Source organism: Nematolebias whitei, unplaced genomic scaffold (genome assembly GCF_014905685.2).
Source record: "Nematolebias whitei isolate Nwh7 unplaced genomic scaffold, NemWhi1 Nwh_scaf_942, whole genome shotgun sequence".
Taxonomy (NCBI): domain Eukaryota; kingdom Metazoa; phylum Chordata; class Actinopteri; order Cyprinodontiformes; family Rivulidae; genus Nematolebias; species Nematolebias whitei.
The window spans coordinates 1-9,460 of record NW_023619487.1 but is presented as its reverse complement, the minus strand read 5'-3'; the positions used below and the strand labels follow the sequence as shown (position 1 = coordinate 9,460).

General features: G+C 37.7%; 1 protein-coding gene across 1 annotated transcript; it reads left to right on the top strand.

The window, feature by feature from the left end:
- The first annotated feature begins 2,789 nt into the window (after positions 1-2,789).
- Positions 2,790-4,570, top strand: LOC119429401 (forkhead box protein F2-like). The gene is made up of 2 exons (XM_037697036.1): positions 2,790-3,633; positions 4,395-4,570. Exons 1-2 carry the CDS (start codon positions 2,790-2,792, stop codon positions 4,568-4,570), a joined length of 1,020 nt encoding a protein of 339 aa, XP_037552964.1.
- The last annotated feature ends 4,890 nt before the right edge of the window (positions 4,571-9,460 follow it).

Here is a 9,460-nt window from a genome sequence, read left to right as displayed (position 1 = left end):
GTGCTGTCTTTTGTGTGTTCCAGTTAAAAGACGTGCAGCAGCATTTTGCACCAGCTGCAGACGTGCGAGTGAGGCCTGGCTGACTCCGAGATAGAGAGAATTACAGTAATCCAGCCGTGATGAAATGAAGGCATGGATTACTGTTTCAAACTGTTGCCTTGAAAGAATAGGTTTTACTTTTGCCAATTTTCTCAAATGATAAAAACCAGACTTTACTGTGGCCCTTATTTGACTGTCGAGTTTAAAATCACTGTCCGTCTTAAAACCAAGATTTGTAACTGTAGACTTTACGTACATTGTTATGGGGTCTAAGTCGACTGGAGGGCTCAAACAAGCTCCACTAGGTCCAAAAACAAGTACCTCAGTCTTTTTTTCATTAAAATGCAGGAAGTTTAGGGCCATCCAAGCTTTAAGATCCTCGAGACATGATAAAAGAGGTTTAATGGACCAGGCATCAACTCGCCTCAAAGGAACATAGATTTGGCAATCATCAGCATAGCAGTGAAAGGAGATGCTGTGTTTTCTAAAAATTGATCCTAGAGGAAGCAGATATAAAGAAAAAAGCAAAGGCCCTAAAATTGATCCCTGAGGTACCCCACATGACATGGGAGCAGAATAGGATTCATGCCCAGCAGTTTTTGCAGAGAAAGTTCTGTCAGTCAGATAGGACCCCAACCACTCCAGAGCAGTCCCACCAATGCCTACTTGATGCTGTAGACATGACAATAAAATGCTGTGGTCCACTGTGTCAAACGCAGCAGTTAAGTTCAGTAAAACAAGAATCACATGATCACCTGAGTCACATGCCAGGAGGACGTCATTAAAAACTCTCAGCAGAGCTGACTCTGTGCTATGGAGAGTTTTAAATCCAGACTGAAACACATCCATGATGTTATGTTCATCCAGGAAGGATTTTAACTGAGCATAAACAATTTTCTCCAAGATTTTTGACAGGAGGGGAAGCTTAGAGATGGGCCTAAAATTCCCCAACACAGTGGGATCGAGACCAGGTTTTTTTAATAGGGGCTGCACAACAGCATGTTTAAAATTAGCAGGGACTACTCCAGACAACAAACTACCGTTAAAAAGGTCAAGAACCAAGTGCTTAAAACAAGAGAAAACCTCTTTAAGAAAGCATGGTGGAAAAATAATAATCCGACAGCCCTGAGCAGGAGTGTGAGTTTTAACAGGAGCATATGTGAGAACAGTCTGGAATGTTATAGGCATATGATCAGAGATTATAGAATCATGAATTTCCAGATTAGACACAGGTGATCCCAAAGAGAGCACAAGATCTAGAGTGTGACCTTTATCGTGTGTAGGTACAGACACAGAATGCACCAGATTAAAAGAGTCAATGAGAATTAAAAATTATTTTACCAGAGGTTTGTCTGGGCAACAAACGTGGATGTTCAAATCACCCATAATAACGAGATGGTCATATCCAGTCACTATTTCAGAAAGAAAATCTGAAAAGTCACTAATAAAATCCTTATTATATTTGGGAGCACGGTAGATGACAGCTCAAAGCTCTAAAAGAGCACAGAATGTCAGGATTTCATCTCTCTGCCTCCAACTGCACTATATCATCTGCCAGCGCTCTTGGCCACGCCCACTTCTCCTCTGCAGAGCAGAGATCATGACATGCTGCAGGAGGGAGCTTCTCCCTGCACCTGTGGGCTGCAGACAGATGCAGGATGTGCTAAATAATTTAATATATATATATATATATATATTAAATAAAAAAATCCATGCCGATTGTGTGGCTCTTCCATCACTCAGCCAATTGTGTGTCATGTCTTACTTTGAAAAACCGTGAAAGAGTGAGTCTGTGAAATTAAAACCGCGAAGTAGCGAGGGACTACTGTAATCCAATTCTCATCGATAGTTGATGCTCAGAAAAAAATGGTGGTTGATCAAGCAGTCGGTACAGTGGCATCTTTAAAAACATTTTTTTTATGAAAATCTTTATTAAAAGTTAAACATTACAACAACAGTAATCATTATGCATTAAATAAACAAAATCCAGGGGGATTATTCAAATAAGCACATTAAGTAAGGTGCACAAATCAAATGTTTTTAAAACTTTCTTGTTATTAGAATCAGAAATGTTTACAACGTTCACACTCCTGGAAAGCATGAAAAGAGGGAAGAGAGTGACTAAACTTTGTTTTGTGTATGTGGTATTTCCCAGAGTGTTATCACATTTATGATGTATAGTTATTTCTGTTTTTTTTTTTGTTGTTGTTGTTGTTTTTGACATCATGGACTCCAAATAGGAAGAGCGAGATCTGTCTCGGGTGAAGTTTACGTCATGACGTCAGACTGCATTAATTAAGCTGCATTAAACTGGCTAATTGTTTCACTTGGACTCAAAATAAAAAAAGTTCATTTCAGATAAAATGTGTGACTTTGAAGTTAATTGAACCCATAAAATAAGTTGTCTTCACAAAACTAAAATAATTAAGTGAAATTAATGTAAATTAGTCCTTAAGATGAACTACAGCTCAAATACTGTTTTTATAGTGTATGGGGTGAGGTTCCGTGCGATTTCTTCGAGGGATTTAGAAAAAATAATGAAGGTGGGTGGAAGAAAGGGGTGAACGGGGGTGGTCGAGTCGGGTTTGGATAGGCGCAAGTGGAGGATCATTATTATTTGTCCTCTCCTCAAAGATGAAGGGAGAGAGCAAGCTTCAGCGCACTGAACTGAAATGTCATGGGGGGCTCTTTTTATTAAAACGCTAAGAAGCGGGTAAAAGCAAAAAAGTGTTGGAGTTCAGAAAAGAAGCATGACGAGCGCGATTTCCCTGCAACATCTGGATGCCCGCGTTCCTGCGCGCTCCTGTCCAGCTGCTGGTGCCGCGCTGCTGCGCGCACAGCCGGTGAGTGACCAAGGCGCGGTTAAAGAGAAAAAGGGCAACTCGGGCTTGAGGCGCGCTGAAAAGCCCCCTTACTCGTACATCGCTCTCATCGTGATGGCCATCCAAAGCTCTCCGAGCAAAAGACTCACTCTGAGCCAGATTTATCAGTTCCTGCAGGCCCGCTTCTCTTTCTTCAGAGGGACGTACCAGGGATGGAAGAACTCCGTCAGGCACAACTTGTCTCTGAATGAATGTTTTATAAAACTGCCAAAAGGTCTGGGGAGACCCGGCAAGGGTCACTACTGGACCATCGACCCGGGCAGCGAGTTTATGTTTGAGGAGGGCTCCTTTCGTCGCAGACCAAGGGGGTTCCGAAGGAAATGCCAAGCTTTGAGACCCATGTTCGGGATGGTGGACGGGTTCGGGTTTGGTGCGTCTGCGCTCCCGCAGAGCTTTGATTTTCAATCTTCAGGTTCTTTATATCACAGCCACCACCTGATGGGTGGCGCGGTACCATGTGGGTTTGAGAGACTGGGAGGGGAGCATCAGGTCCCGCACACCTCATCAAGCTCCGGATATATGACGGCCTCTAACTCAGACTGTTACCCGGACAGCAGCAGCAGCAGCCCCCCACAGCCCCCTGCGGTGCGCCCATCAGACACCCAACATCAGTGTGCAGATGCAGCTTGGAGCGCGCCTCCATCCTCCTCCATCACACAGCAGAACATGTCGCCTCATCCTCTGGATCACGGGGATTCCGCCTACATTCCAGGTAAACCCTCACATTTATAGCTCAGTGTGGAGTTATCTTCAGTTGTTTAAATTCAAAGTGATGTGAGAAAACAGATGTAAACACGTGCAGCCACATGTGGTTTAGACGGTTGTTTTCTGAGCAGGACAGAAAATTCTCATTCCATCTTCTGTAACACAAATAAATATCAAACGGAACTTTTGGGAATTGCAAAATAAATTTATTTTATTTTATTTTATTCAGATTGTGTCAGGATTTAATGCAGCTAAATAAATGTATGAAGAAGCACACAACAATACCAAAATACACAAACAAATCTTATCACTGACGAGGATTTGTTTAAATGTTCAAACTGCAGGTTTTTTAAGGCCTTTGAAACTCCAAACCTGCCTCTTCATGGCTGTTTTATTAAATGCACGTGTCTAAATTTTACGCAATGGTTTAAATATAGAACAAAGTGCATCCTTTCTAATAAAAATCAATATACAAATGCTTAAGTTCAGACTCAGTCAAACTGGATACATTTTCACCTCTGTGTTTTCCATACAATTTGTCCTATGTTCATTCTTTGTATTTATTTTGTTTGACAGTAAGAAACCCATACCAAAACTAAATTCTACAAAATGTCATCAACACCTTCAGGTCATTAATTAGAAGCTCAGTTGAGTTTTAAATAGCTTTTTGGAAGCAGTGAGATACAAATACAAATTGATCATGAAAATTAAATACATTTTACACTTTTTATTAGGTGATGTTGACCTTCTGGGCCTGTTTGTTCACAGGGGAGTTGTCTCAGTTTTCCAGCCACTCAGCTGCTCTTGTGATCGACAGGAAGGAACTGATTTTAAACCTTAATGGTATCTCATCCTTTCATCCAAGCAGCGGAGGATCCTACTCCCATCATCATCATCATCATCATGAGAGCATCTATCAAGACATGAAATTAAATGTGATGTGACGAGAAGATGAGAATGACATTAAACAATTACAAACTAAACAGATTTTAGATTGGACACTTGGTTTTCCTCTTTTCATGTCTGACTTCAAACAGATTTTGTGTTAGAAAGAAGAAAAAAATATATCTAAAATACTTATTGTGTTTATCTTGGAGTACTTCCTGCTCCATTTCTGGCTATTAAATAATTTTCCTATATATATTTTTGAAATCATGCAAAGATGCATGTTTTATTTTTCGTTTAAAATCTTGCGGTGTTCTTGTTTTTATGTCTCGTTAAAATAAATCTCTCAGCAGCAACAAAACCAAACAAACACGGAAGACTTCATGTATGATTTCAGGCAATTTTATCATTTTCGTTTCCTTTAACTGATCAAACTGGAGTGTAACGTGTGACAGACGAATTAAAACAAAACAAAAATATGTTTTAAGGGAAAATTCATGCATTAAAAATGAAATTGTCATCTAACTAATCATCATCAAAAGCTCCTATAAGCACTTTATCTCCTTTATTTTATCAATAACTGTGTATAGTCTACAATTATTTTCAGTTTAAAATAATAAGAAAATACTTTGTAACTATTATTCAACAAATTTTATATTATAACACGAAAATAATTACATTTTTAATTACAAGTTTCTCTTTCAGGTTTTGTCCAGTTCAATTTTATTGTGATTTGTATCTTTATGCATTTTCTTGGCTCATAGCTGTGCTGGTCTGGTTTACTTCGCCTACACTGCCACCTTGTGGTGACTGGACGCTAAAGCAGGAACCAAACATTCAGGCAACATCTGTCAAGAGAAACATTCTGTTCATTACATGTATAAAAACGTACAAATATGGACACATATGTAACTAAATTATTGGCTCCTTGCTTTCTGGAGTAAAATAAATCCAGACTCCTACACAGTTGACTATTTCTTCTTCTTTCGGCTTCTCCCTTCCTCAGGGGTTGGACTAACTCACACGAAGAATGCGGGATTGTTTTTATACCAAATGTCCTTCCTGCCACAACCAGAAACCACCAAGCTACCAAAGTCCTCTGTGTGGAGCAGAGAGCTGCTATGGGAACAGATGGATTTAGGGCCCAGTGGGGCCAATGAGGGTGGAGGCAGGTGTGGGTGCTTCACCTTTCCCACCCATATTTTGATGTTGTCGGTCTGGGCATCGAACCAGCGACCTTCCAATCACAGGCTGGCTTCTCTAACCTCTGCACCACCACCTTAATTTGTGCTGTCTTTAGCTGAGCTGAGTAAGACTCTGACATACGGGGTTTAAATTAGGTAATGTTTAGGAATCATTCAGTTGTTCGTATATATTATTGCATGTTTTTTTTTATTTGTGCTGTTAAATTTTGACTATGTTCATATAACAGTTACCTTTATAAAGAAAAAAAAAGAAAACTAAAATTAACAACTTTGTTTTTCTCCACGTTTGACTGTTATTTCTCTCTCTGTGGCCACTCAAAAGAAGAATAAACCCATTTCTGAAAGTTTGACAATTAAATTATCAGATAGCATTTGAACTGTCAGACAAAACATTTTCATAATTAGTAGAAGTTATGGCTGACTGGGCGACACATCTGTGAAGAAATTAAATTGAATTTATTTTTTAATCTTTGTTCCTTTATATAAGAATCATACACCCACATTTTGGAAAATAAGTAGAAACAACAACAACAAAAAAACTCTCAGTGGGGGCAATAAACTATAAGCAGACAACATTTTCTGATTCAACATTTAACGTAAGAACAAAAAAAAAAAACTCATGAACTCTCCTATCAAGTAATTTCCATCTTCTGTCAACCTTTTGGAAGGGCTTCATAAATCATCCATATTCTGAAAACTGGAATGTGTTTGAGTAAATGCAAAAAATAACAAAAATAAAAAAGCAAAGTCCCTTGAATGGCCACAGCCAGAAAATCAATGAAAATGTGTTTTTACTTTATTTTTATTTTTTGTTCCATTAGAAGCAATGATAATAATATCAGAGATTTTATACAAACAACCTTTTTTTAAGTTTAGTCCATGCTTCTGTCAAAAAGTACATATATATATATATATATATATATATATGTATCTTTTACCCACTTCTTCCATTTTGGGTCACAGGCGTCGCCGTTGCCATTGTCCAGCAATCACTGTGTGCGGGGCGGGGTACATCCTGGACAGGTCTCAAGTCCATCACAAGGACACATAGAGACAAACAGTCATTCACTGTCTCACTCACACCTAGAGACAATTTAGAGTTACCAGTCAGTCTAAAATACATGTTCTTGGCCTGTGGGAGGAAACTGGAGTACCTGGAGAAAACCCACGCATGCACGGAGAGAACATACAAACTCAACCCAGAAAGCCCCGGACCGGGATGTGAACCGGCAACCTTCTCGCTGAGAGGCAGCAGACCTACCAGTTGCCCCACCATGCTGCCCTATATACCCACAGTTGTTTCATGTCAATAAAAACAAATGTTTGCTCATCCAGCAACACCTTTGTATCTGTGCCTTCTTCATCCAGCGTTGCCCTGTTTGCCTCTTTGACGCCAATCAGAACAAAGTTTTAAACACAATAAATAACTTTAACACATCATAGAAAACAAACCGTAGTTTTCAAGATACCAACACTTTAGTTTCATCGTTTATTTAAATGTGTTTGTTTTGTTGTGTTTTAAAGGAATCTGCTGTACGTAAAACCTATTTCAAAAGATTTAAAATGAGAAGTATGAATGGCTGATGAATGCTCCCAATGAAGTAAAACACACCAGCAAATAAAGACAACAGCTACTAATTCATCAGTATTTTGATTTATAACTTCTTAAAATCAAACCCATGTCAGGAGTTTGGTGTTGGATTTGACAGCATTTAATCTTATGCTTCTAAATTTGTTGATTTCATGTTTTTTTTTTTTAATCCTAATCATCTCCTTTGTGTGAAAACTTTAAATAACCACAAATAATAATAATAATAATGGTGTAATAATAATAATAATAATAATAATAATAATAATAATAATATAATAATAATTTTATATCGCTTTATAATGTGTTTTTGTTTCTTTTTATATATAATTTTCTTCCATTTATTTTTCAATTCATATGCATTTTTATGATTGTCTAGTGTCATCTGTGTTATTCGTTTAAAACAGGTCTCTCTTGTAAATGAGCTCAATGAGACTAACCTGTATAAACAAAGGTTGAATAAATAAATAAATAAATAAATAAATAAATAAACAAATAAATAAATAATGCTTGCAAAGACTCATGTTTGTAAACCCTTGACAGATTCCCATTAAAGTGCTGGTGGGGGTGTCATCATTTGCCAACAGCAACACAAATATGTTCATATTATGTATTCATGCTCCACGTCCAGATGATATTTACCACTGTGCCTCTGAATCTAGTGTTTTCTTCACTCCCAACCTCATTTTGATGGGCCTCCTCTTCTCCACTGATGTAGTACTAATGTAGACCACAAAGTGGAGGCACCCTCCAACAAACACACTTTGTCCACCCTCAGTGAGATTTGCAGAACTTCAGAAAATAAATAAATAAATTAAGGAAAAAAAAGTTAAAAAGGTTAAAGTGATTAGTTAAAAATGTTAAAGTGATTAGTTTGTCTCCTTTAATTACTTGATGTAGTATTGACACTGTCAAATTTGTGATTAATAAATTAGGAACTTGTTTAGGTTTTGGAGTAGTGTAACTCTTAAAGTGAAAAAAAGCTCAGTCCTCACCTCCTTCTACAGGTGTGCAGTGGAGAGCATCCTGTGCTCCAGCATCAACGTGTGGCATGGAGGCTGCACAGCTGCAGAAAGAAAAGCTTTGCAGAGAGTGGTGAAGGCTGCACAGAAGTCTGTTGGAGTCAGCCTCCCCACCATCACAGACATCTACACCTCCAGATGCAGGAAGAGAGCCACCTGCATCATGAAGGACCCCACTCACCCAGCACACACACTTTTTGCCCCGCTCCCCTCAGGAAGGAGGTTGAGGAGCATTAAATGTAGAACCACTAGACTGAGGAACAGCTTCTACCCTGAGGCTGTTAGACTCATGAACCAGAATAATCACTGTGAAAAAAAATCACATCATGTTGCTGCTGATCTGTTTCATGTTGCTGCTGATCTGTTTTATGTTGCTGTGTTCATTCGTGCTCATCTTCTCACACAGACTCATGTTCCTGCTGCTGTTCAGTGTATTTTTTATACTACAAGTGCTTAGTGTATTTTCATTAACGTTTTTCTTATTTAATATTTTACATATTTTTACTGTTTTTCTTTTTACATTTTAATACTTTTGTTGGATGTAACCGGGACCCTGTGTACACAACTTCGTTCAAAATGACAAAGAACACTGCATCCTTGAACCATTGAAAAAAGAATAAAGTAGGACACAATGCAGTTTCTGACAGCTGAACAGTACCAGTTTTTGCCAGAAGGGGGAGCTAAAACTTAAACAATGATGGCTGTGTCCCTCTGGATTCAAGGCTGCTTTAGAAAGATTGTAAAAAATATTTTCAACTTTGGGTCTCATTAGTTGGCATTAGTATTAGAATATCATGATTTTATTTTATCTTTAGGAGCCTCATTTGATTCTTTCTTCCGCAAAAGATAATTTTATATAAAAACAAAACTAATTATATATTTAAAACAATTTATTTATTTAAATAAATAAATTAATTTATTTATTTAAATAAATAAATTTACTTGTTGAAGTCATCTCGGCCATTGTTATTTATTTATTTATTTATTTATTTATTTATTTATTTATGTAACTATCTTATTAAGTAATTTATTTGTTTGTTTTTAGAAGAAAGAAAAAAACGCCTGAATAAACAATTAATCGAAATAATCACAAAGTGAATTTTAATGCCCACATTTGAGTATTTGAGTTATTTT

Coding starts and splice junctions, on each gene's coding strand:
- LOC119429401 (XM_037697036.1), top strand. CDS start 2,790: ATGACGAGCGCGATTTCCCTGCAACATCTGGATGCCCGCGTTCCTGCG. Junction 3,634..4,394: donor GGATTCCGCCTACATTCCAG/GTAAACCCTCAC, acceptor GTTTGTTCACAG/GGGAGTTGTCTCAGTTTTCC.